General features: G+C 50.0%; 1 protein-coding gene across 4 annotated transcripts in view; it reads right to left on the reverse strand.

The window, feature by feature from the left end:
- The window catches only part of LOC123746137 (AP-4 complex subunit mu-1), a 244115-nt gene that overhangs the window by 77291 nt on the left and 138875 nt on the right, over positions 1-27949 (reverse strand). For all 4 annotated transcript variants that reach the window (XM_045727433.2, XM_045727432.2, XM_045727430.2 and 1 more), the window contains one exon: positions 17344-17542. In XM_045727433.2, the coding sequence (XP_045583389.1) occupies positions 17344-17542 (199 nt within the window). The remainder of the gene's footprint in view (positions 1-17343; positions 17543-27949) is intronic.

Genomic DNA, 27949 nt, shown 5'->3' on the forward strand with positions numbered 1-27949 from the left:
GACTGGTGGAAAACTTTCACATTCTATCACAGATTACAATTATTAATTCCTTCATATGACAAGTTCGATCACACAAGTGGACCACACAAATGGACCGCACATGTGGTCCACAAGTGGTCCACAAGCTTATGATGTTGGGACAGAGTTCACAGTGGTAGAAAACTTTGCCATACCATCACAGATTACAATTAATAATTCCTTCATATGACAAGTTGGATCACACAAATGGACCACACAAATGGACCACACAAGTGGGACCACACAAGTGGACCACAAGTGGTCCACAAGCTTACGATGTTAGGACAGAGTTCACAGAGTGGTGGAAAACTGTTTCATTCTATCACAGATTACAATTAATAATTCCTTCATAAGACAAGTTGGATCACGCAAGTGGACCACACAACAAGTGAATCATATGAACCAAACACCAGCCAGAATGGTCCACAAGAAGTGACGCATATTAACCAAACACCAGCCAGAGTCGTCCACACAAGTGAACGACTGAGTTTCAATGATTTTCGTTCACCGATTTGTGGCACACGTATCTTTGTAAATTAATTTAAAGGCTGAAGCGTGAATAGCTAGCTAATATGTTGAAATCTTCTTATATACATTTTCTGTGATGAAACAAGACGAGTGAGGGTGGACAGATAAGGGAATACTGTACAGTAAACCTCACTTTACAGTGAGGTTTCTCTCACTTTCGTCTGTGTTGTCATAGTTCAGTGACCCATGGCTTTGAACGTTTCACATTAATAAATCATTTCTAAAACTGGTGTTTTAATAACTCTTTATTATCTTAATTAAACTAAACTAAATAAAACCAAAAATATACTGTAATAAGATAGATATCTCCTATTTGAGAAATTATTCATGTTATTGGCAGCACAACTCCAGCACGAGTGGACAGGTCTAATCCCTGTCCATACAACACCATGCTTGTTGTGTTCGATTTCGTCGCCACAGTTCAGCGATCTACGGCTTCGAAATAATAAAATTAATAAATCAGTTTCAAAGTAAGTATTTTTTATAGCTCTTATTATCGTAATAATGTTGCTAAACTAAATATGTAACCCAAAAATATATAATTTGATGTAAATTGAATATTTGAGAGAAATATATGTTACTGGAAATCGAACACAACACCAGGCAGTGTTTTGTTCGATTTCGTCGCCACAGTTCAGTGATCTACAGCTTCGAAATAATAAAATTAATAAATCAATTCCAAAATAAGTATTTTTTATAGCTCTTATTATCGTAATAATGTTGCTAAACTAAATATATAACCCAAAAATATATAATTTGATGTAAATAGAATATTTAAGAGAAATTTATGTTACTGGATCAGGCTTAAACACCAGCCTACTGAAGGGTGTACGTATAGACTTAGTCTGCATTCATACAGTATGCACCCAGTGCTCTTAGCTTTGTCTGCGATTGACGTACAGTATTTATCCGCCGATGGAAGAATAATTGTGGAATTGACCATTTTTTTACTACAGCTCTTTGGTTATAAAACAAAATGTCTCAGGGGCTTACTAATAGTGCCTTATTAATGCCAAAAATGAAGCAATATTTTGCAAGAACTAGTAGCAGAAAATCAACCAGCACGAGAACAGCCGTACCCAACACGAGAACAGCCGTACCCAGCACGAGAACAGCCGTACCCAGCACGAGAACAGCCGTATCCAGCACGAGAACAGCCGTACCCAGCACGAGAATAGCTGTACCCAGCACGAAAACAGCCGTAACCAGCAGGGGAAAAGCTGTACCTAGCACGAGAACAGCCGTACCCAGCACGAGAACAGCCGTACCCATCAAGAGAACAGCCGTACCAAGCATGAGAACAGCCAAACCCAGCACGAGAACAGCTGTACCCAGCACGAGAACAGCCGTACCCAGCACGAGCACAGTTGTACCCAGCACTGGTACAACAACTGTACCCAGCACAAGCACAGTTGTACCCAGCACTGGTACAACAGCAGCCAGCACCAGCTCAGAAGCAGCTGAACCCACAGCAGCAGCGAGCACCAGCAAAGCTGATGCAAACATCTAAAAACATCGTGTGCAGCGTGAACAGTTAGAACAAGTGTTAAATTTAAGTGTGTACACAGTGTTAAAATTAAAGTTGCAGTAATTTTAGTGTACAATAGTTTTCATAAACTGTATTGTAGTACTCAACATACAGCAGAACTACTTTTAATCAACACAGTGCTAACAGCATAATGCACTGCAGTACGTATTTAATGTAGAGCATTCACAACTTCACGAAACTTCAAGATGGACATAACTTCAACAATAAGGTAAATTTATGAATTACAGTATTTTTTAGTAGAGAAGTAATATATAGGTAGAGTATGTAATATGATAATGCATTTTTATTGTGTACAAGAAAAAAAAAAGACACTGACACAAACGCCTCCTGAAGGTCACCTCTTGCAACGAATCCAACGCTCCAACGAACTGGGGTTGGTCCCATATAGTACGTTGAATCAAGGTTGTACTGTACAAACCACACCACCGAGAACTCCCACACCGTGCCGAGGGCCCGACGAATGAACGGACCCCACCACCCCTGGCCAGCCTGGTGAGCATTGGTTACAAAGTCCCAGCCAAGAGACGACGCATCCGTGAACACATTAAAGGGCTCAGGTAGGCGCCAAGGCACTGAACCCCCAAAAAACAAATAGGAAGCCGGCAACGCAGCAGTCGATGTAAGGCCCCCAGGGGTCGAACCTAGCGATCGCAAGAGAGGTGGAAGGGACGTCCCCGAAGGAACCAGAACAGCTGACAAAGCCAACCCGACCCGGCTGTAGAACATCATCACAAAGCTCAGGCTCCTGCATAGACCCCTGAGAAACTGCTGGGTGACCCAGGAGCCCCCCAGAAACCAGCGCATGCAGGACTGCAACCAAAGGAGAGATTCCAGAGGAAGAGACAAGGAATCGGTTCAAGAGTCCCACACAAGGCCCAGCCAGGTCCGAACCTGGGAGGGAACCAGATGAGACTTCCGCCAGTTCACCAGGAACCCGAACCTGGCTAGCTGGGAAAGCACCACACCCCCTGGCGAGCAAACACGCGGACAGACTGGGAGCCCAAACCAGCCAGTTGTCGAGGTAAGTCAACACCCAAACACCTAACAGAGCAGACGGGCCACCAGCGATTCCCGCAGGATAGGCACAAACAGCTTCAAAAGGGCAAACAACACACGAGCAGCTGAGGCCAAGGCGCTAGACCCACGAACGGCCCCAAGCGCCTCAACATCCTCCGTAAGCCAATTCGAAGACAGCTCAAGGAGGTGAAAAAAAATTGCAGGACCGAAGCCAATGAGCCACGTGCGCTCAAGTCCTCAGCCACAAGCGCTGCCGACAAAGAGGGAACCTGCACATGAAGTTGAACAGCGCCAACATCCCGAAGAAGAGCCGGAGTGAAAAGGCACTCATTAAGGTGCGCAAAGTTGCCCCCCAGGTAAACCTGGACCACAATCAACGCTTCGCACCACTCCAGCATGCGGGGTACGACAGAAGGTGTCCCAAACATCCAGCGAAAACAAAGGGAAGTCCGCTAGCCAGGACAACTGCGGAACCTCATAACGAACCCAGTATGGAGACGACGATCCAAACCTGAAGGATGACGGATCTATTATAGAAGCATGCTCCAGGTTGCGCAGAAGGTAAGCTACAATGGCCGCCCACACCTCAGGGAGAGAGACGCGGGAAGCTGAAAAACCTCTGGAAGGACTGAACCGAAGGACCCACAGGGACACAGAACCAAACCCAGGGAGGAGCTGAACCCAAATCCAAGTCATACACAGAGGGGGAAAAAGAAGACCCCCACTCCTTGTAACAGCAAGCCCCACTCGGAGGGTCAGAAAACCCAGGCGGGGTCCAACGGGGCCCAAGGCCCCCAAGTCAGCTCCTCCCCAACCCTGGGAACCTCCACATCAGGCCCCGGGGCCAAGTCATCCTCCAAAGCCCCAGCCCCTCAAGAAAAAGCCGGGGCAGCTGGAATAGCAGGAAGAGGATGGGCCCACTGGTCAGACCCCAGAGCTACGGCAGGAGGAACCAACTCGAATGCCTCTGGAGCCACCCCGAAAGGGGCAACCCCCGAAACCACCTGAGTCTCAAAAACCTCTAAACTCTGCCCCGACCCCGAAGCCCTCAGATGCTTAGGAGCTGGAAGGAGGGGGGGGGGGGACCGAATGAACCACAGCAAAGGAAGAACGAGGGGGGTGTGGACGGAACCAAGGCCGAAGTGACCAACACCCCCAAGTCCGGGTCCCTATAAACAAAACGGTGCAACCTCGGGGCATCCGTGGAAACAATCAACCTAGCACGCTGCAGCCACCTAAACCTATCTTCAACGCGCGAACTGCCTGCACCCGTAGAATATCATCATCAGACTGGGTGAACTGAGTCACATACAAGCAACAAAGCTCGGAGGACTCTGGGTCGAATGTGTCATTGACCCAACAGGCAGCATGACGAAGGCAAAAACAATGAGTGTCACCCAGAGGCAAGGAGACAGAGCAACCCTCAAACGTGGTAAAAGTGAGAGGAGACTCGGGGGTCACATCCATTGGACCCTAGTGCCCCGCGGGGTTTTCCAGGGCCCCTAGACTGGGTATGCTAAGGGTTATCCCAGGCAGGGTACTGCTAACCAGCGCCCAAGCTACCAACCAACACTGTCAAAGCTGAACCCATGGGACATGTCCAATCACGAGGGCGAAACAGGGGGTACCACCAAACACCATATAAAAGGGGGAGGGACACCAAGGCAGACACCCTGCCAGGCAAAAAGAAAAGAAAAACCTCGCAAGAGGATAACGTACCCAGAGGGAACAAAGCCGGCCGCTGTTATTGGTGAAAACTAGCTGCGCAATATCCTGTGCCCCTACCAGTGCGAAAACTACAACTTACCCCAAGGCAAACAAGAGAGGAATCCCCTAAACACTCGGAGCAGTCAATCGCCAAGCAGCGAAAGACCAACAGAGGTAGACCCAAGGTGACTTGTGGAAGGTAACCCCAAACCCCTAGGGCAGTACTTACAGGGTACTGAGGGAGGTTAGCCCTAAGCGCATGCAGCCCAAGTATCCTGCAATATGTCTCCCAGCTCGCACACCACTGAAGAGAAGTACTGAACCCAGGCACAGCACAAGAGAAGCTGGAGCTGGAGCACCAACGACATAGCTTTATCCCATCAGCTAAGGAACTAGAGGTGTGGATCGCTGGCATGAGGGTCTGGGGCTCCCCCTTCCCCCTCCAGGGGAGGGGGGAGCTGCACAGGCATGCGGCGCGGTTTGAGTGATGTCATGCTTGTTTGCTCGTTTTCCCCTGGGGGAGTTCTGTCCATTTGTTTTGTTTTTTTCGTTGTTTTTACCAGAATAGGGATTTGTTTTGGGGCACTTACCTTTCTGGGTGTCTGTCCTGGTCGATGGCAGATATAGAATGTTCCAAAACCACTTGTGCATTTCTATAGGCCATTGCTCCTCGTGCCTCTCTGAAGGGGCCAGGTTCTGTCCGTGGGCCCCGGTAGGCCTAGAACTCCACCCACATCGACTGATGCCAAAAGTTAGGACTATCCCTATCAGCCTGGATAGCACTGGGGAGCCGTAGGGGCTCCCCCCAGAAAAATTAGTGAAATCCTAAAAAAGCAGTATGATGATATGTTTAGCAATATAATAAACAGCATGAAAGTTGAAGATCTGGACAACTTCTTTATGCATGATATCCAAACCCCTAAAAATATAACTGATTGAGAAATTGACAACATGCCCATGCACTCAGCCCCAGGTCCAGACTCATGGAATAAAATATTTATAAGGAAATGCAAAGTGCAAGTAGCACAAGCACTTGGTATAGTGTGGAGGAAAAGCTTGGACACGGGGAAGACACAAGATGTGCTTAAATCAGCAGACATTGCCCCTCTATACAAGGGAGAGAGCAAAGCATTAGCAAAGAATTATAGACCAGATGCACTAACGTTCCACATAATAAAAGTATTTAAGAGAGTGATCAGAAGTCAGGTCACCAGTTTCAATGGAGACTAATGACCTCCACAACCTAGGTCAACATGGATTTAGAGCAGAAAGATCATGCCTCTCACAACTACTTGACCACTATGACAAAATCACTGAGGCGTTGGAAGAAAAACAGAATGCAGATGTGGTATACACGGACTTCTCATAGGCATTCGATAAATGTGACCATGGAGTGATAGCACACAAAATGAGGTCAGTGGGAATAACTGGTAAAGTAGGATAGTGGATACTCAATTTTCAGTCGAAGAGAACACAAAGAGTAACAGTCAACCACATAAAATCGAGTCCAAGTGAAGTTAACAGCTCTGTACTTCTGGGTACAGTCCATGCACCACTGCTTTTCCTTATTCTCATATCAGATATAGACAACAATACAAGTCACAGCTTCGTATCATCCTTTGCAGACGACACAAAAATCAGCATGAATACAATGTCTTCAACCTCTGCTGAAGACATTGAAAAACTACAGGCAGATATTAATAAAGTTTTTGACTGGGATAGAAGAAAATAACATGATGTTTAACAGTGATAAATTCCAGGTACTCAGATATGGAAAAAATGGGAACATTAAACATAATGCAGGGTACAAAACACAATCAGATTTGCCCACAGTAAGAAAGCAGCATGTAAAGGATTTGGGAATAATGATGTCTGACAACCTAACATTTAGGAAACATAACCATGCAAATATTGCGTCAGCCAGAAAAATAATAGGATTGATTGAAAAATAATAGGCTTTGCTAAGCCATAGCAATGCGTGGCCAGGTACTGCTAGTGCTGGTATAAATAGATTAGTTTGATTTCTTGCTAACTCATGAAACTTCCATTACTCCATGGCATAACTTCATGTAAAATCCTGCTAGAAACCTGATAACAAGTATCATAACCTTTATGGAAAGCCTGGAACATATGATAATGAATTCTCCACAAATAGAAGTAACCGGGTTCGATCCCGGGCACTGGCGAGAAACGATGGGCAGTTTCTTTCATACTGATGCCCCTGTTACCTAGCAGTAAATAGGTACCTGGGAGTTAGTCAGCTGTCACGGGCTGCTTCCTGAGGGTGGAGGCCTGGTCGAAGACTAGGCCGCGGGGACACTAAATCCCCGAAATCATCTCAAGATAACCTCAAGAAGATTACGAGAACTTTCAAATACAGAGATTCCATCACAATGGTTGTACTAATCAAATCACTTGTGCTGTCCTGTCTAGAGTACTGCTCAGTACTCACTTTTCCCTTCAGAGCAGGACCCTTTGCTGAAACAGAGGGAGTTCAGAGAACATAAACGGCATACATAGACGTGATAAAGCACCTAAATTTTTGGAATCGTCTCAAAGCTCTCAAAATGTACTCACTAGACAGGAGATGAAAGTGGTTTCAAATAATATACACATGGAAAAAACTGGAGGGCCAGGAAGAAAACAAAAATAAAATATGAAGACGAAATAAAATAAAAACTTACTTGAGTGAACGATATGGAAGAAAATACAGAATAGAACCAGTGAAGAGCAGTGGGGAGGGGGGGGTGCCATAAGCACAATCAGAGAACACGGTATAAACATCAGAGGTCCACGGTTGTTCAACATCCTCCCAGCGAGTATGAGATATATTGCCGAAACAACCATGGACATCTTCAAGAGAAACCTAGATAGTTTTCTTCAAGAAGTGCCAGACCAACCGGGCTGTGGTGGATTTGTGGGCCTGTGGGCCACTCCAAGCAACAGCCTGTTGGACCAAGCTCTCACAAGTCAAGCCTGGCCTTGGGCCAGGCTTGGGGAATAGAACTCTCAAAACCTCATCAAGCAGGTATCAGTTCGATAGCTCCAGGGAGCCAACGGGGCTCCCCACATAAACACCCCCAAGCTGAGGAAAGACGGACTATCACAGACCACTAGCTTACCAAAAATAGAGGGGAACCCCAAGTGAGGAGATACTCTAAAGGGAGTGTCCCAAATACCCCAGGGAAGATATCTCTGACAGTGCAAGGGCAACATTTAAGGAGCACAAAGGAAAGAAAACCCTGAAAACATGAAGCTCTAAGCACACTATAACTCCTGGCTCATGCTATACAAACGTGCAGAAGAACAGCCCCAAAGGCAAACATCACTTAGCGAAAACAGGAGTCTGAAGACAGACCGAACTGAGAGGGCTACCTGCACCATGCTACATCAGCATGAGAATTGAGGAATGGTACGGGCTGGCTGTCCCAGTTCGCCTTCCTCTTTCCCCAGTCAAGGGGAGGGGGATGGGGGGGGGAAGGGGGCAAACTGGCTCGTGGTAGTTTCACAAAATTTAGTTGTTTGTTTTCATAGTTGGGGAGATTTTTTGCAGTTTTTGAAACTTCAGTCTCGGTTTTAACCATACAGTATTCTGCTTTGTTTCACTGACTTTCTGGGTGCCTTTCCTGGTGGTGGCAGACATGATAAACTTTAAATGTAAAGTATTCATTGCCACCGCTCACTGTGCCTCATCGAGGGGGCCAGGTTCTGGCTTGTAGTCCCCAGTAGGCCAATAACAACTCCCCAAATAATGGCACCTAGTAGTATGGCATTGTATCAGTGTGATAGCTTCTGGGAGCCTCATGGGGCTCCATCCAGTAAACCCCAGACTCACCCAAGAGTGAGGGCACCACAAGCAAGGTGGACCTCTAAAGGAATGCCACCCAAACACCCTGTCGGCTCCCTGGAGTTAACTACCCAAAGATAAGGAAAAAACAGGGACTTACCCGGGCGGCAGTCCGTCCTCACTCCTCAACGCGAAGGCGAGACAACTGGCTGCAACCGTCGACCCAAAGCAACGCAGGCCCGACGAGGCCCAGGAACATTCACCAGGTAGCGAGCGGCCAGGACCCTGTTCGATCTCCAAAAACCCCGGGCCTGAATGTCCACCCAAGACATGTTGCCAACGACAGCCGCCAAAGCAGCAAATTTACGAACGTCGTGGGCCTGGGGAAAAACCGCAGGCTGGCTACACTTAATAACCCTGCGGACAACCTGAGAGACCCGAGCCCGAGAACAGGGAAGAAGGGAAACCGGATCAACCCAGAGCGCATCCCCGGCAACAGAAGCCGTGGCGCGCAAATAATGGCGGAGAGCCGCAACCGGACACAACATATGATGCACCCTCGGCCTGACCAACCAAGCATCAACAACCCACGGCCCCCTCCGGAACGCAGCCGACTCATTCTTCGCCAGAAAAGAGGGAGACGGCTGCAAACGAACAAAACGACCACCAGGACCGAAAGAGCAGAAAACCCCGGCGCCGGAGGAGAGCATGAAGCTCGCCAACCCGACCCCCCGAGGCTAATACCAACAGGAAAAGAGCCTTGGAAAAACAATCCCGAATGGAAGGGGCCACCACAAACCGGGGCAGAGAAACGAGAGCACGCAGTCCAAAGACCAAGACAGCTCAGGCGGTGCATGAGCAAGCCGGAGGTGAAACAACGCCCGGGATAACTTGCAAAACGGGGCGGAAGTATCATCAACCCCGAAAGCAAGCTGAAGCGGCTCCGCCAACGCCGCACGATACGAAGCGACAGTATTCGGCATAAGATGAAGGTCCTGAAACAGCCAAGAGAGAAAGGACAGAACAAACCTATCAGAGACCGAAGAACACCGACGCAGTGATAGGAAAAACTGGAAGGGCCGCCAGGAAACCTCATACTGCCGCTGAGACGAAGCACGCAGGTGGGAGACCAACAACAAAGCCACCTGCGCACCATACAACGAATGATAAACCTGAGTCAAAAACACCAGACGCGAAGACTCGAGGAGAAGATGGAACCAGCCTCGTACAGGGCCGGACCGATCTGCTGAAAGAGGCGGAGCTGCGGGAAGACCCTCGGGTATGGACACTGAGCAAGCAGCACCTGAAACCAAGGGGCCAGAAGGACCACACGACCCTGGTAAGTCTCCAAGCGAGTCAGGACCTGGAGCAGCAGCAGAACCGGGGGAAAGAGGTACAGGTAACCCCACCTCGCCCAGTCCAGCCGGAAGGCGCCAATCCCAACGGCTTCGCAGTCAGGAAAGGGCGCCACATAAACTGGGAGACGCCTCGACTATGCCGATGCGAAGAGATCCACGTCCGGAGTCCCGAACATCCGGCACAGCCAACGGAAGGAGTCGGCATCGATCGTCCACTCCGAGGACAGGGGATGGAACCGAGACAGGCCGTCCGCCAGGACGTTGGACACCCCCCGGACATGAACCGCCAGGAGAACCAAACCCCGAGAACTCAGCAGATGAGTCACCCGAAGCGACCAGCCCCAAAGAGCCAAAGATCGCATCGAACCCCCTCGGTTCAAACAATGAACCACCGGGGTGCAGTCCGAATGGAGCCGGATCGTCGATCCACGAGCAACTCGAATCCTCCAGAGCGACATCTACACTGCCGCGAACTCCCGCACTGTGCTGTGAGCCCGACGGAAAGACGGAACCCACCGTCCCTGGCCGGCCTGGTGAGCACTGGTCACAAAACCCCAGCCAAGATACGACGCGTCCGTGTACACATCGAGCGAGGGCACGGGAAGGCGCCAAGGCACCGAACCCCGAAAAACCCGAAGAGGAAGCCGGCGACACAGCAACCGACACAAAGCCCCCGGCGGTCAAACCCAATGATCGCAAGAGAGGCAGAAGGGCTGGCCCCGAAGGAACTAGAACAGCCGACGAAGCCACACCCGACCCGGCGGGTAGACCATCATGGCAAAGTTCAGGCTCCCGCACAAACTCTCGAGCAACCGCCTCGTGATCCGGGAACCCCTCAGAAACGGGCGAAGGCGGGACCGCAGGCGCAAGAGAGCCGCCGGAGGAAGAGACAAGGAAGCAGTCCGAGCGTCCCAAACCAGACCCAGCCAAGACCGAACCTGAGAGGGAACCAGATGGGACTTCCTCCAGTTCACCAAGAACCCGAACCTGGCGAGCTGGGAAAGAACCAAATCCCTGGCGAGCAGACACGCGGACCGGCTGGGAGCCCAAACCAGCCAGTCGTCGAGATAGGCCAGCACCCGAACACCTAGCAGACGCAGGCGGGCCACCATGACCTGAGTGAGGCGTGTGAAAACGCGTGGCGCCAGATTCAACCCAAAGGAAAGACAACGAAAGCGGTAACCTTGACGCCCCACAACAAAACCGAGCCAGTCCCTGAACTCCGGATGAACCGGGACGTGCCAATACGCGTCCTTGAGATCCAGGGACACCATCCAAGCGCCCCTCTCCAAGAGAAGACGGACCTGGGACAGCGTAGTCATCCGAAAGGAGGGGCACAACACCCACGGGTTCAGACGGGACAAGTCCAGAATGAACCGGAGGTCCACGCAGTCCCGTTTCGGAACTGGAAACAGGCGGGAAACTCACCTGAGGGACAACGTCGTTTCGACTACGCCCAAGCAAACCCACTCCAAGATGACCTGACAGAGCGCAGGAGAAGAGGCCTGCCCCGCAAGCCCCGAACCCCCCGAGGGAAGAAGAGCCACCCAACGCCACCACAGGCCGCGCTAAACGACCCAAAAAGCCCATGAATCGTGGGACCAGGCGTGGGCAAACCGGGCGAGCCGCCCCACCCATCTCCCCGTCAATGGGGCAAACCGCGAAAGGGCCGACGCACCTTGCGAGAACCAAGGCGGCGAACAGGACAGAACCCACTCCGTCCAGCAACAGCCAGAACCGAAGGCGCCGCCAGCCCAGAATCTGGCACCATAGGCCTACCACGACGAAAAGACCTCCCGAGCCCTGGCACAACCCTTCCGGGAAGGCACCCCACGAGCCCCCCGGAGCAACAACAACTCCGACATAGGCCGACAACTAACCGAGGCTGCCTGCAGATACTGCCTCACCGCAGACTCCGCAAACAGCAACGGACAAAAGGGCGAGGATAAACGAAGAGCCAGGGCCCAGGCGGACTCCAAGGAGGAAGCTAGCACCACCTGACAACACGCGAGGCGAAAAAGCATAGAACTGCGAAACCGCATCACGCAGGATGGGCGCGAAGAGCTTCAACAAAGCAGACGACGCCCGCACAGCCAAGGGCAGCGCACCAGACCCAGCAGCGGCCCCAAGCGCTCCCACATCCAACTCAAGCCAATCCGAGGATAGCTCCAGGAGGGAAAAGAAACGCAGAGCCGAAGCAAGCAGGCCACGAGTCCGCAAATCCTCCGCAATCAAGGCAGCTGAGAGGGAAGGAACCTGCACATGAAGCTGCATGACACCAACATCCCGCAGAAGGGCAGGGGCGAAAAAACAAGCATTCAGATGCTCGAAAGCGGCCCCCAGGAAAACCTGCAATGCCAAGGAAACCTCTCGCCACTCAAGCGCACGGGACCGGCAGAACGTGTGCCAAGCCTCCAACAAAAAGAGAGGACAGTCTGCCAACCAGGATGACTCCGGAACCTCATAACGAAACCAGCACGAACCTGGGGATCCGTACACGAAGGAACGAGGATCCATCAGGAAGGCATAATCCGGGTCACGCAAGAGGTAAGCCGCCAAGGCCTCCCGCACTTCTTAAGCCGAAACACGGGAAGCGGGAAACCTCTGGAAAGACGGAACCGAAGAACCCTCGGGATCACGGAACCTAACTCGGGGAGGGGTGGACACCAAATCCAATTCGTACGCGGAGGGAGCGAAAGAGAACCCCTCTCCTTGTAACACCAAGCCCCGCTCGGAGGGCAAAAAAACCCAGGCGGGGTCCAACGGGGCCCAAGGCCCCCAAGCCAACCCCTCCCCAACCCCAGGAACCTCACCCAGAGGGCCCAGGGCCGAGCCGTCCTCCTGAGCCGCCACCCCCAAAGAAAAGGTGGGAGCAGCTGACAAAGCAGGAACAAAGGGGGCCCACTGGCCAGACCCAGAAGCTTCGGCAGAAGGACCAGGCTCAAATGCCTCCGCCACTGCCCCAGAAAGGAACACCCCAGAGACCGCCCGAGTCTCACAACCAACTAAACCCTGCCCCGGCTCCGAAACCCTCAGACGTTTAGGAGCCGGCAGCAAGGTGGTGGGTGGGGGGGGGGGGACCAAACAAGCAACAGAAGGGGAAGGACTTGGAAGGGCAGATGGAACCAGAGCTGAAGCGACCCCCACCCCCAAGTCCGGGTCCCTATAACTAAAACGGGGCAGTCTCGAGGCATCCGGGGCAGCGACCAACCTAGTGCGTTGCAGCAACCTAAAGCGAGCACATGCAACGCCTCAGCTGCCCTCACCCGCATATCAGGCGCAGTAGCCTGGGTGAATTGGAGTACGTACAGACAACACACGTCGCACGACTCTGGGTCAAAACAATCACCAACCCAACAGGCAGCATGGCGGAGGCAAAACTGGTGAGTGTCCCCCTGAGACAAGGGGACAGAGCAACCGTCAAACTCGCAGGACGCGAGGGGGGACTCAGGGGTCACATCCATCGGACCACGTAGCCTTCGTGGGGTTTTCCAGGGCCCATAACCTTGATAACACGCTAAGGGAAGCCCAGGCAGGGTACTGCGAACCGGCACCCAAAACTACCAACAAACTGCTATAGCTGAACCCCCGGGACGTGTACACTCATGGGGGGCCAAGCGGGGAGGACCACCAAGTAGACAATCTGGAGACAAACCCCAAGAAAAGCGATGGGGACCAAACAGGCAGACCCCCCCACCAGACAAAAACAAAGACAAAATCAAAACCCCGCAAGAAGACAACGTACCCAGGCGGAACAGAGCCGGCCGCTGTTATTGGTGAAAACTAGCTGTGCAGTACCCCGCGCCCCTGCCAGTGACGAAAACTACCCCCTACCCAGAGACAAACAAGGGCAAGAAAAAACCCCAGCTGACCCCAAGGGCGGCCAAGTATTGAGCAGTACACGGCACAGCGGAGGTAGACCCCAAGGCGACCCAGGGAAAGTAGCCCTAAGCCCCAAGGGCAGTACTTACAGGGCACCTAGGGAAGATAACCCTAGGCGCATGCAGCCCGAGCACCATGGAATAATACTCCTGGCCCACACACCACCGGAAGGGACAGCTCAGATCACCAGGAACAGAACTGCAACTGCAAATAGGAGCCAGAGGCACGACCGCACCAGATCCCATCAGCCTGAGAACTAATGGTTGGGTCGCCGACGGTGGGATATGGGGCTCCCCCCTTCCCCCTCCCGGGGAGGGGGGGGGGAGAGTTGCGCAGACGGCGGCGCGGCGACATGATGACATCATGAGGGCTAATTTTCGTTTGGGGAGTTCTGTCCACCTGTTCGGTCTTCGGTCGCAATAGTTTACCAGAATTGGGGTTTGTTTTGGGGTGCCTACCTTTCTGGGTGCCTGTCCCGGTCGATGGCAGACATAGAATGCTCCCAATCATAAGGGGGAATTCTCTATAGGCCATTGCTCCTCGTGCCTCTCTAGAGGGGGCCAGGTTCTGGCTCGTGGTCCCCGGTAGGCAAGAACTCCATGCATTGACTGATGCCAGAAAGTTATACATATCCATTCAGCCTGGATAGCTCCGGGGAGCCGACGGGGCTCTCCCCAGAAAAAGAGGCGTTGACAGAGCAGGCGCCAGACAAGGTCTGCTCCGCCCCTGTTGTCACATTAGATACTTATATATAACGTTGCCACAAAGATATTATTACCTAATTATTTCAGTGTCTCTGATTGTTTTTTTCTTAGTTTTTTGCAGTAATATTATTCAATAGTGTGTAGTGTTATATATTTGTATAATAAAATGTTAGTATATTTTGGTAGTAGTCTTTCTTATAACCATATGTTGTTGAATATGACCGAAAGGCTAAGATTAATGATTCTATCTTGAGGTTATCTTGAGAAGATTTTGGGACTTTAGTGTCCCCGCGGCCCGGTTCTCGACCAGGCCTCCACCCCCAGGAAGCAGCCCGTGACAGCTGACTAGCACCCAAGTACCTATTTTACTGCTAGGTAACAGGGGCATTCAGGAGGAAAGAAACTCTGCCCATTGTTTCTCGCCGGCGCCGGGGATCGAACCCGGGACCACAGGATCACAAGTCCAGCGTGCTGTCCGCTCAGCAGACTGGCCGACCAATTCTAACACAAATTTTCTCAATATTTCTCATGTTTTTCTTCACTGTTGGGGGTAATTGAAAAATTATATTTCCAAAGTTCATTTTCTCATTTTTATTTATGGTCTGATGCCTAACAGCATTTCGCAAGGACTTCTCACCTTTTCAAAGACAGGTTTTTACACACATCATTTCATGCTTATATTCGTTTTTTGGTTAACACTTTCGCGCTCTCGGCGCTCAAAAAAAACAATACCCCAGATGCTTTCGGCACTTCGCGCGCCTACGCGGTAAGACCGAAAAGTGTACACTCTTTTGACTGTCCTGACAATAATTGAAGGCGCACGTATTTAAATTTGGTATCACTGTGTTCGCAATGAAATTGTCTATAAGAGCATACCTATAAAATGCCGCCCAAGCATAAGGAGTATCAACACCAAATAAAAAACTATGCAGATCACTCGCCGAGAGCGCCAAACAGCAACAAAATGTTTCCACTCTCTTAATGGTTGCGAAGCCTACAGTTGTCCTACATCGCTAATTTTGGTATCATTGGAATCGCAATAAAATTCTCTACACGGACATATGCATATGAATGTTTAATATAGGTAATTGCCCACCCGCAAGAGTGTGTGAAGTGGAGAGTAGTTAGCCGCGAGCGCACTGGCGAAAACACAGGGGGGAAATCATGCTTGGAAAGTTTATACGTTTCCTGACCCTACTTTTCTATGTACGTATTTCTTTTTTATACCAATGTGTTCGCAATAAAATGTTCTATAAGATGAACTGTATAACATTTGTACAAAGCATGTGTAAGAGAAGCGCCAAATATAGAACCACGTCGCTCAGTATGCGTTCGCGGCAGAAACGAACGCATTGTTTTCGTTCGTTTGATGTTTGTCATGTTTATACTTGTTGAAACATTTTATAATTTGTATGACAGTGATCGCAGTAAAATTCCCTACACAGACATATACATAACACATACAAATATTTCCCACGTGTTGGATATATCAACGGCTAAAGGGAACCCACTGCCACACGCTCGCCACACCCCCAAACATACTTTGTGTATTTTTTTTTTACTCATAGAAGTTTATGTGATATAATATTCATTCTGTTACCAAAACATTCGCAAATAAATTCCCTACAAAACAAAAGTATCCCCATCCATTTCGGTTAAAAAATGGAATTTATAGAAATATTTTTTCGATGGACGAGAAAACTCGGCTGTTATGCGGAATCGTAAGAGAAAACGGCGACGAGTTATCTCTAATCTAAAGCGCGAAAGTGTTAAGTGATATGACACAAATGTTTTTGGGTGAGGTGACAAAAGACAGAACACGAAACAATGGGTATATTGCATATTTGCTGCTTCTATGTTGGTTCGGGGTCTTAAAGTGGGTAGAATATAGTTATGTGTTAATTGGCTGTTGATTGCTGGTGTTGACTTTTTGATGAGTAGGGCCTCGCTGATGTCGAGTCTCCTGCTATCGCTATATCTATCGATGATTTCTGTGTTGCTTGTTAAGATTTCTCTGGTGATGGTCTGGTTCTGAGAGATTATATGTTCCTTGATGGAGCCCTGTTGTTTGTGCATTGTTAATCGCCTAGAAAGAGACATTGTTGCCTTGCATATATACTGAGATCTTTGGGGCTGACAGTCCCCAAGTGGGCATGTGAAGGCATAGACGACATTGAATTCTTTCAAGGCGTTATGTTTGGTGTCTGGAGAATTTTTCATGAGAGTTTTTACTCTCCAGAATAAAAACTCTGGAGACTTTTTACTACAAAAACAAGTAAACGGCCAACCTACTCATGAAAAACTCTCCAGACACCAAACAGAACGCTTTGAAAGAAACCAACATTGTCTATGACTTCACATGCCCACTTGGGGACTGTTAGCCCCCAAAGATCTCAGTATATTGGCAAGACAACAACGTCTCTTTCTAGGCGATTAGCAATGCACAAACAACAGGGCTCCATCAAGAAACACATAATCTCCTCTCACAACCAGATCATCACCAAAGCTGCCAAAAAAATATAAGAAAATTCACTTTCGCAAACAGAGTGGAAAACAATTGGAACAAGTTAGATGCGAAGGTGGTGGAGGCCAAAACCGTCAGTAGTTTCAAAGAGTGAGATATGACAAAGAGTGCTGGGAAGGCAGGACGCCACGAGCGTAGCTCACATCCTGTGACTACACTTAGGTAATTACAATTAGGTAATTATTAGCTAAAATGGAAATTTTAGTTCAGTATATTTAGGATTTAGTACAGTGTATTTTTATTAACAATATTTAGTCTTGAGGCCTTACCTTGGAGTGAGAGATTGTGAGGAAGCAGTGAGAGTAAATGGTAGTAGATGGGGATGGTCTGGTGCTAAAATGTAGCGTACAATGGTAATTTCTTGACCTGGCAGAGTCATTACACTAAACTGCTGGCCACCTTCCTTGTTGCATACATCCACACCACTACCAAACTCAACTTCTGACATTCGTGTTCCAGTGTTAAAACCTAAAAAAAATCACAATATTACATTAATATTTACACTATCTCTTAATTAAAATGGCAGTTTGATGTTCTAAACTTTACAATGCAAAATGACTTCGGTTTCAATTTAATTAGCGGAGCTTAACTGAAGATAAATTATTTTAATTTGATACTTACAGTTTTAGATAGATTGAAACTTTCTTTAATGTGCCCTAAGCTTATAAGAGACAATTAGATACAGAGCACCACTTGGTTTCCGAACTTTAGTTATCCAAAACTTCCAGTTTCCCGATTGGGGTTGGGGAGTCATGCTACCCGAACAAAGTTCGGGTAGGAAGGGGTCCGCCAAGCGTCGCGCCGGCCTGTGGTAGTGGGTGGGAGATGGTCCAGTTTGCCCACAGTGACTTCACAGATTCATGGCCTATTATACCTATTACTGTATTTTGAATTGTCATGAGGCTGGAATGTTTATTCTGTGCTTTTGTTTTATATATCTGCACAATCAAGAAACATCTGTGCACCATGTCGGCTCCAAATGCAAGCATTGCGTCAGTGATGGCTGACTGGTGGGGTAGATGGATGGGGGAGCTTAGGTGTGAGGCAGTATGAGAAAGAGGGAAAGAATCAGTGAGAGAGGGGGAGAATTAGTGAGAAACGGAGGGAGGGGGAGGTAGGGAGAGATGCTAGAAGGGAGGGGGAGGTAGGGAGAGATGCTAGGAGGGAGGGGGAGGTAGGGAGAGATGCTAGGAGGGAGGGGGAGGTAGGGAGAGATGCTAGGAGGGAGGGGGAGATAGGGAGAGATGCTAGGAGAGAGGGGGAGGTAGGGAGAGATGCTAGGAGGGAGGGGGAGGTAGGGAGAGATGCTAGGAGGTAGGCAGGAAGGGAGGGAAGTAGTGAGAGAGGATGGAAGAATTAGTGAGGGAGGATGGGAGAATTAGGGAGGGAGGGAAAGGCAGGCAGGCAGGCTGGCAGGCAGGCTGGCAGGCAGGCAGGCTGGCAGGCAGAGAGGCAAGCAGGCTGGCAGAGAAGGAGACAAGCAGGCAGGCAGGCTGGCAGAGAAGGAGGCAAGCAGGCAGGCTGGTAAGGAGGTAGGCAGGCAGGCAGGTTGGGAAGGAGGCAGGCTGGCAGGCAGGCAGGTTGGGAAGGAGGCAGGCTGGCAGGCAGGCAGGAAGGGATGGATGGGTGTTGAGGTGAACCACGTGACCTTTGAGAGTGTGTGTGCATGGGTTGGGGAGGGAGATGTGTCGGTGGTGGGGGAGGGACCAGCTGACTCCATAAGCCTAACCACACTCGACAGACCTGTGACCCAGATTTGTTTCTTAACCCTTAACATGCTAGGGGTATAATATCCTTTGTTCCCCATAGGCGCATGTAATTTTGAAAAAAAAAAAAAAAAAAAAATTCTTCCTAACCTGTTAATTTGTGTTCACTGATAACGGGAAAAATAATAAAAAAATCGTAAGTGTCATATATTGCCTGCTATAGGGCGGGGAAGTCTGGCAAAAAACAGGCACTGACTGAGCGTGCGTCCCAGGCAGTCTGTTGATCGCCAGCTGTCAGGCCGGAGTTGCCACAAAGAGATAATTACCTAATTATTTCAACGTCTCTGATTGATTTTTCATAGTTTTTTTGCTGTAATATTATTCAATAGTGTGTAGTTTGATATATTTATATAATAAAATGAGTGAATCATTGCTGTACTCAAAAATATGGTGTGCATATTGTTGATTCAATTATGTTCATCAATCAGTGAACAAATACTTTGTCGGTTATTACACTATATACACAGGTTATATATAAGTATCTGCATGTTTTGTTCACCATAATGAATCACTAAGTAGCTATTATGAGACAAAAAGTAACGAGGAGTGACCGCCGTGTACCAGCCAGCCACTCACGCCCTCCCTCAAGTCATCTGACTCACCCACATTCTCCTCCTACAAAACTGTTTTTGCTTTTATTCACTATATACAGACGTTATATATAAGTATCTACATTCGTGTTCACCATAACGAGCCACTAAGTTGGTATGCTGAGTGGCAGTGCCAGTGGCAGCCCGCCACTGGTTGCTACTTCCTCCCTCCCTCAAGTCACCTGACTCACCCACATTCTTCTCCCATAATACTGTTATTGCTTTTATTCACTATATACAGACGCTATATATAAGTATCTACATTCATGTTCACCATAACGAGCCACTAAGTTGGTATGCTGAGTGGCAGTGGCAGCCCGCCACTGGCTGCCACTCCCTCCCTCCCTCACCTCACCTGACTTGCCACCATTCTCCACCCACCATATTGTTTTTGCTTTTATATACAGACGTTATATATAAGTATTTACATGTTTTGTTCACCATAACTGTACATCTAAGCTTGTATGGTGAGTAAAGGCACAATGACGTAGGACCTCACACAGTCAGCTGATGGCTGCCGCCCTCAAGGCCAGACGCACTAATATTTCTCCTCCAACAATACTGTTTGTGGTGTTATTACGCTATATACACACATTATATATAAATATCTACCTGTTTTATTCACCATACTTGTACAAGTAAACTGGTATGGTGCCCAAAGACCATCGTGGTAACCAGTAAACAACACCGTCGTCTGCACGGTGGCATCGTCTGCATGACGCCACCGCCCTCACCAAAATGGCAGCTCCCAACCTTCTCTTGCTGTTTATACCCTCTATACACACATTATATAAAGTATCTACATTTGTGTTCACCATAGCGAACCACTAAGCTGGTATGGTGAGTGCAGTCAATATGAGGTAGCCACACACAGTCAGAAGACATCGCCACCACCCTCCCTCCCACAGCATTACTCCTCTCTCCATGGCGCACAGCGCTAAATATCGCCACAATCCTGCTATTATCAGAACCCTGGTCAGTTTTATCACAGTCAGGGGTCTTCTGTAATAATATCATCGCTACATAATAGCATGAACAAGTATATTATGGCATTTTTAGGCGATGCTGTGGTCACAAGCTGAACAGCAGTGCTGTTAGCTCATGCTGCGTGCGTCAGGCTTGGTTGCTCACTCAATACTGAGGCCCCTAACACCCAGGAGTTTGGCCCACGATTTTTTTTTAAATGGCGTCTGTTTACAAGAGCCCTGATGAAGGTGTGGTAAACCCTGTGTATCCGCGGGCCGTTTAAATCTTGCGTAGTACTCTAACACTTCATATGACGTGATGCGCAGTTGACTGGAACAACTTCCAACACATATGACGTGATGCGCACTTTAAGGGTTAAATGTACATTGTATATATTTTTGGCAGGCTGGCAGGCAGACTGGCAGAGAGGGAGGGAGGCTGGCAGGCAGGCTGGCAGAGAGGTAGGGAGGTTGGCAGGCAGGCTGGCAGAGAGGGAGGTTGGCAGGCAGGCTGGCAGAGAGGGAGGTTGGCAGGCAGGCTGGCAGAGAGGGAGGGAGGTTGGCAGGCAGGCTGGCAGAGGGGGAGGGAGGTTGGCAGGCAGGCTGGCAGAGAGGGAGGGAGGTTGGCAGGCAGGCTGGCAGAGAGGGAGGCTGGCAGAGAGGGAGGCTGGCAGGCAGGCTGGCAAAGATACCTGGTTGATACCTGGTTGATGGGGTTCTGGGAGTTCTTCTACTCCCCAAGCCCGGCCCGAGGCCAGGCTCGACTTGTGAGAGTTTGGTCCACCAGGCTGTTGCTTGGAGCGGCCCGCAGGCCCACATACCCACCACAGCCCGGTTGGTCCGGCACTCCTTGGAGGAACAAATCTAGTTTCCTCTTGAAAATGTTCACGGTTGTTCCGGCAATATTTCTTATGCTTGCTGTGAGGACGTTGAACAACCGCGGACCTCTGATGTTTATACAGTGTTCTCTGATTGTGCCTATGGCACCTCTGCTCTTCACTGGTTCTATTCTACATTTTCTTCCATGTCGTTCACTCCAGTACGTTGTTATTTTACTGTGTAGATTTGGTACTTGGCCCTCCAGTATCTTCCAGGTGTATATTATTTGATATCTCTCTCGTCTTCTTTCTAGTGAGTACATTTGGAGGGCTTTGAGACGATCCCAATAATTTAGGTGCTTTATTGCGTCTATGCGTGCCGTATATGTTCTCTGTATTCCCTCCCTAAAGAGGGAGGGAGGTTGGCAGGCAGGCTAGCAGAGAGGGAGAGAGGCTGGCAGGCTGGATGGCAGCGAGGGAGGCAGGCACGCAGGCTGGCAGAGAGGGAGGGAGGAGGCAGGCAGGCTAGCAGCGAGGTAGGGAGGGAGGGAGGGAGGGAGGGAGGGAGGGAGGCAGGCAGGCTGGGAGGGAGGGAGGGAGAGAGGGATGGAGGGAGGGAGGCAGGCAGGCTGGGAGGGAGGGAGGAAGGCTGGGAGGGAGGGATGGAGGGAGGGAGGGAGGGAGGGAGGGAGGGAGGGAGGGAGGGAGGGAGGGAGGGAGGGAGGGAGGGAGGGAGGGAGGGAGGGAGGGAGGGAGGTAGGGAGGCAGGCAGGCAGGCAGGCTGGGAGGGAGGGAGGAAGGCTGGGAGGGAGAGAGGGAGGGAGGGAGGGAGGGAGGCTGGCTGGCTGGCTGGCTGGCTGGCTGGCTGGCTGGCTGGCTGGCTGGCTGGCTGGCTGGCTGGCTGGCTGGCTGGCAGGCAGGCAGGCAGGCAGGCAGGCAGGCAGGCAGGCAGGCAGGCAGGCAGGCTGGCAGGCTGGCAGGCTGGCAGGCTGGCAGGCTGGCAGGCTGGCAGGCAGGCAGGCAGGCAGGCAGGCAGGCAGGCAGGCAGGCAGGCAGGCAGGAAAGGATGGATGGGTGTTGAAGTGAGCCACGTGACCTTTAGAGAGAGTGTATGGAGGGGGGTGGATGGTGGGTGGTGTGTCGGTGGTGGGGGAGGGACCGGTTGACTCGGGTAAGCCTAACCACCCTCAACCCGTTAGCCAGATTTGTTTCTTAAATGTACATCATATACATTTTTGGTTACAGGTTTTGTTCAGTAATATTATCAGGATAATAAAAAGTTATAAAAAACCAGCGTTGAATGTAATGAAATGCCATTTTCTGGGTGAGCCCCGGAGGCTCCCTGGAGCTTATCGGGCTAATGTATGTTATGTTAGACCGGGACATTAGCTAAGGAGTTCAGACCTACCAGGGACCAGCGCCAGAACCTGGCCCCTTCAGAGAGGTTTCAGGGAGCAATGGCCCTGGAAAACCCCATATGGTTGGGGGTTTTCCTTATCTGCCATCGACCGGGGTTAGGCACCCAGAAAGGTAGGCGTAACAAAACAAACCCCACATGGTAAGAAACTACAACAAAAACCGAACAGAGAGGTAGAAAACTCCCTACAATCCCAAGGAAACTAGCAAACAAGCAAACATCACACTTTACTGCCGTGCCGATCGTTCGCGCAGCCCTCCCCACCCCGGGAGGGGGAGGGGGGAGCCCCGGACCTACCGCGCAGGCTGCCAAGCTCCAGTTCGGAAGCTAAGCTTCAACCAACGCGAAAAACCGCTGACCGGTGGGAGGGAGGGTTGCCAGGGAGCCTCCGGGGCTCACCCAGAAAATGGCGTTTCATTACATTCAATGCTGGTTTTCTGTGGGGAGCCCCTACGGCTCCCTGGAGCTTCATACCCAAAGAGAAGGAAAAGAAAGGGCTAACCCGGGAGGCGGCCGCCACAAACTCTGCAACGCAAAGCCAAGACAACCGGTCGCAAACCTGCGACCCAAGGCAACAAGAACGCCCAAGAATAGACGCACATATGGATGGGCGGCCAAAAACCTGTGCGACCCAGAAATCCCTGCGCCCGAAATGAGCCCGAGACGTCACCAACACAGCAGCAAAAGCTGCAAACGTCTGAACAGCACGGGCGCAAAGACAGACCGCAGGCTGGAAGAAGGAAAACACTGCGGACGACCTGGGAGACCCGAGCCCTGAAAACAGGGAACGAAGGAACCGGATCAACCACAGCGCATCCCCAGACACGGTACGCCGGCAACAGCAAAATGCACAACCGTACAACACAGGATGCACCCCCCGGCCAAACCGATCAAGCACCAATACCCCAAGAACACCTCCGGAAAGCAGCCGTCACGACCGTCGCCAGGACAGAGAAAGGCTGCACACCTATAAAGCAGGTGTACCAAAGAGTACCAAAGTACCAAAACACCAGTACCAAAGAGCAGGAAACTGAACCGAAGGGGCTACCACAAACTGAGGGGAAGATAAGAAGGCACCCTGAACAAGGACCAGGATGGCTCAGGCGAAGCATGAGCAGGCCGGAGGGGAAACAAAACACGAGAAAACGTAAGAAACGTCATACTGTCTCCAAGACGAAGCTCGCAGGTGGGACACCGTCAACAAAGCCACCTGAACACCATAGAGATGGTGATACCCGCGTCAAAATACCAGACGCGAAGAGCCAAGGAGAAGGCCGAACCAGTCACGGACAGGACCGATTCGGCCTGCTGAAAGAGGCGAAGCCTCAGGAAAAACACCCCGGGTACGGACACCTATCAAGCAGTGTCTGAAAAGAAGGCCGGGCCGGCCACCATGGAACCATAAGGACTGTTCTCGTGGGAATGGGCTGCAACCGAGCCAGAACCCGAAGCAACAGCTGGACCGGGAGAAGAGGAACAGGTAACCCCCACCTCGACCAGTCCTGCCGAAAGCCTCCACCGTAAAGTCCTCGCAGGTGGGAAGGGTGCCACAAAATGGGCGACGCCTAGACCACGCCGACCCGAAGACGGCCATGGCCAGGAGTCCATATGCCCGACAGAGCCAACAAAACGAATCGGCGACGACTGGCCAACCCACGAAGAGGAATGAACCGAGACAGCTGTCCGCCAGGACGCAGGACACACCCTGGACACGAACCACACGGTTAGCCAAACCCCTGTGGTTCCGGCAAGAACCACCAGAGAACAGTCCAAACAGAGCTGAATGGTAGAGTACCTAGTGACCCAAACCCTCCGAAGCGCAAACCAGACAGCCATGAACACCCGAACCGTGCTGTGAGCCCGACGGACAGACAGACTCCATCAACCTCGGCCGACCTGGTGAGCACTGGTCACAAAGCCCCAGCCGAGAGACGACCCGTCCGTGAACACATCGAGCGAAGGCTCGGGGAGGTGCCAAGGCACGGAACCCCGAAAACCCCAAAGAGGAAGCTGGTGACGCAGCACCAACACAAGATCCCCGGAGGAACCCAAGGAATGCAAGAGGCGGAAGGGGAGTCTCCGCAGGAACCAACCGACGCCGTAGCCAAACCCGACTCCGCGGGCAGACAAGCACGCCGAAGTGCAGACTCCCGCACAACCGCCCAAGCAACAGCTGAGCAACCCGGGACCCCCTCCTGAACAGCCAAAGGCGGGACCACAGCCGCAGTAACACTTCTGGAGGGAAGACAATGAGGGGGCCCAAGAGCCTTAAACAAGGCCCAGGTCCGAACCCGGGATGGAAACAGATGGAAAAACCTCCAGATCACCAGGAAACCAAACCCGGCGATCTGGAAAGAACCATCCCCTGGCGAGCAGACAAGCGGACTGACTGGGAGCCCACACCAGCCAGTCGTCGAGGCAGGCCAGACACCGAATCTCAGACTCAGACAGGGCACTAAGATCCGGTAAAGATGCAAAGAGTATACGAAGTGCCCATTACAAAATAGGGAAGGCAATAAAAACAGCAAACCTGAAGCCCCACCACCAACCGTGCTAGCCCCAGAAAAACTGGAGAGGAACGTGCCAAGAAGTGACCTGGAGGTCCAGGGCCACCATCCATGCACCCGGCCCCAACAGAATCCGAACAGGAGACAACAGTCCCCCGAGGAGGGCAGAGGATCCAGGGCACAGACTGAAGAAGTCCAGAATGATGGGGCAGATCGACCACGCCCCACGCACCCACGAAGAGGAAATGACGAAGCGCAGGGGACGAAGCCCACCCTGCCACCTCTGAACCCCCCCCCCCAAGGGGGAGAAGCCGTCCTCCGACGCCAGCAGAGGCCGGAAGACAACCCAAAGCGCCCACCAACAGCGGGACCAAGCGAGAGGCAACAGAGCAAGCTGCTCCCCCAGTTCCCAGTCAACAGAGAAGGGAACAGAACCCCTTCCGAAAGAAAAAGTACACTACCTAAGTCATGAGGAGAGACTACGGGAATGAAACCACACTTCGCTGGAAGATGAAGTGAGGGGAGACCTGATCACCACATTCAAGATACCCAAGGGAATCGACAGGGTTGATAAGGACAGGCTAAGTAACACAAGGGGCACACGCACTAGGGGACACAGGTGGAAACTGAGTACCCAAAAGAGCCACAGATAGAATTATTTTTTTTTTTTTTTTTTTTTTTAGTGTCAGAATGGTAACGGGAAAGCACCAGGAAGCAATGTGGTGACTCCACACACAAGTAACAAGGCTGACCCCCATACAATGTCACATGTAGACATGATAGAGCCCAAGAGGCACAGGAACCTATACACCCAAATTAGTAAATTGAAAGAAAGTAATGACCATTTGAATAGCAAAGTTTTATGTCTTGAGTGTTTAGTGAAAGACTTGCGCAAGGATAAGAATCAATTGGAAACAAATTGCAAAGCCATGGGAGAAGAAAATAAACTCTTAAAAATAGCTTTGGAAGAAGTTAAAGTAAATTTAAACATAAATGACTACAATAGGTTAGGCAAGGAAATTCAACAGGAGAAACAGCTTTTGTCAGCACAGATGGAGGAAGTTACACAGGGAATAGAACAGTGCAAGAAAGATATACAACTCACTTATGCACAAGTGGCCAAGGAGAAGGAAAAAATAGAAGAAGCAGTAAAGGAAGTCAAACACTGCAGCAACCAAGATAAAACAAACATTAGGCTGGAAGTGAGAAAAGAATTGGCATCTAACCCGAAGTTGGTGCAAAACACAGTTGATCGGAGTAAGTCCCTGATCATTTTTGGCTGCAAAGAAAAGGCGATAACATCTAGGTCAGAAAGAGCTGTAGAAGAAGCTAAAGTAGTAGATAAAATTGTTGGCCTCGTGGAAGGTCTTACAACCATAGAGAATATGTGTGACTACAGGAGAATAGGCAGGTACGTAAAAGGGAAAGATCGACCTTTGAGGATCACCCTAAACGGTGCCAAACAGATGGAAGAAGTACTAAGGAATGCTAGAAAATTGCAAAGTGATGAGGATGGGAAAGGGTGGTCGTTAAGACGAGATCTTTCAAAAGAAGATAGAGAGAAGCTGAAACTGAACCTCGCCGAGGCAAAACATTTAAATGAGAGCAGGAATGAAGAAGAAATAAATTCTTTTTTTCTACAAAGTGATAGGGGTAGGCAAACCAGTAAAGTGGTACATAAAGGCAAACCAACAAACTCAATAGAGAGAGGGGGAGTGAAGAATAAGGAGAGGGGGAACAAGTTCCTGAAGATTGCATACACCAACATAGATGGAGTGAGATCGAAGATACTGGAGTTAAGTGATGTAATACAGCTACAGACACCAGACATTGTTGCACTCACGGAGACAAAACTTGAAGATGTAATTTTAAATGAGGTCATATTCCCAAGGGGCTACTCAATTTGGAGACGGGACAGAAAAATTAGGAAAGGCGGTGGCGTTGCTGTGCTGGTAAAAGAACACCTAAAGGTGAACGAAATAATGACTGCCAATCCACAAGAAGTTGACATAATAGCACTAGAGATCTGCCATGAGGATGATAAACTAATGATAATAAATGCATATAGTCCACCGCCAAGCAGCACATGGTCAAAGGAGGAGCTAGATAGTAAACGTGAAGGTCTTATAACAATAATGAGAGAGATTATAGCGAGAGCGGATAACGATAGATCACGACTGTTGATAGTCGGTGACTTCAACTTGAAATCCATAGACTGGGAAGCATATGAAGCTAAAACAGAAGATTTTTGGACCTGTAAATTTGTAGACCTCATCCTGGAAACATTCTTGTACTGTATCAACATGTTAAACAAGCTACGAGGATGAGGGTAGGGGACGTTCCCGCCACGCTAGATTTGATATTTACCAGGAAGGAGGAAGAGATATTTGACATTCAGTACCTTCCTCCCTTGGGTAAAAGTGACCATGTCTTTTTGGGAATAAAGTATGCAATGCGTTATAAGCTGGAAGAAAATAAGGAGGTTGAAGCAGTTGAAAAACCAGACTTCAGGAGAGGACATTATGGTGACCTTAGAAAATTTTTTAGTGAGTATAATTGGACAGACTTGATGCTAGGCAAGGAAGTGAATGAGATGTATGTCAAGTTTTGTGAAATATATGATAAAGGCACAAAAAAATTTATACCAAAACAGAGATGCAGAACTAGGAAACAGGATTGGTTCAATAGAAATTGCGAGAGGGCTAGAGACCAAAAGACACAAAAATGGAATCAATACAGGAAGAGGCCGAACCCCCAAACATACCAGCGATACAAAAAGATGCGAGAAACAACTACACGGCAGTGAGGAGAG

The sequence above is a fragment of the Procambarus clarkii genome, chromosome 78, assembly GCF_040958095.1.
Source record: "Procambarus clarkii isolate CNS0578487 chromosome 78, FALCON_Pclarkii_2.0, whole genome shotgun sequence".
NCBI classification, from domain to species: Eukaryota; Metazoa; Arthropoda; class Malacostraca; order Decapoda; family Cambaridae; genus Procambarus; species Procambarus clarkii.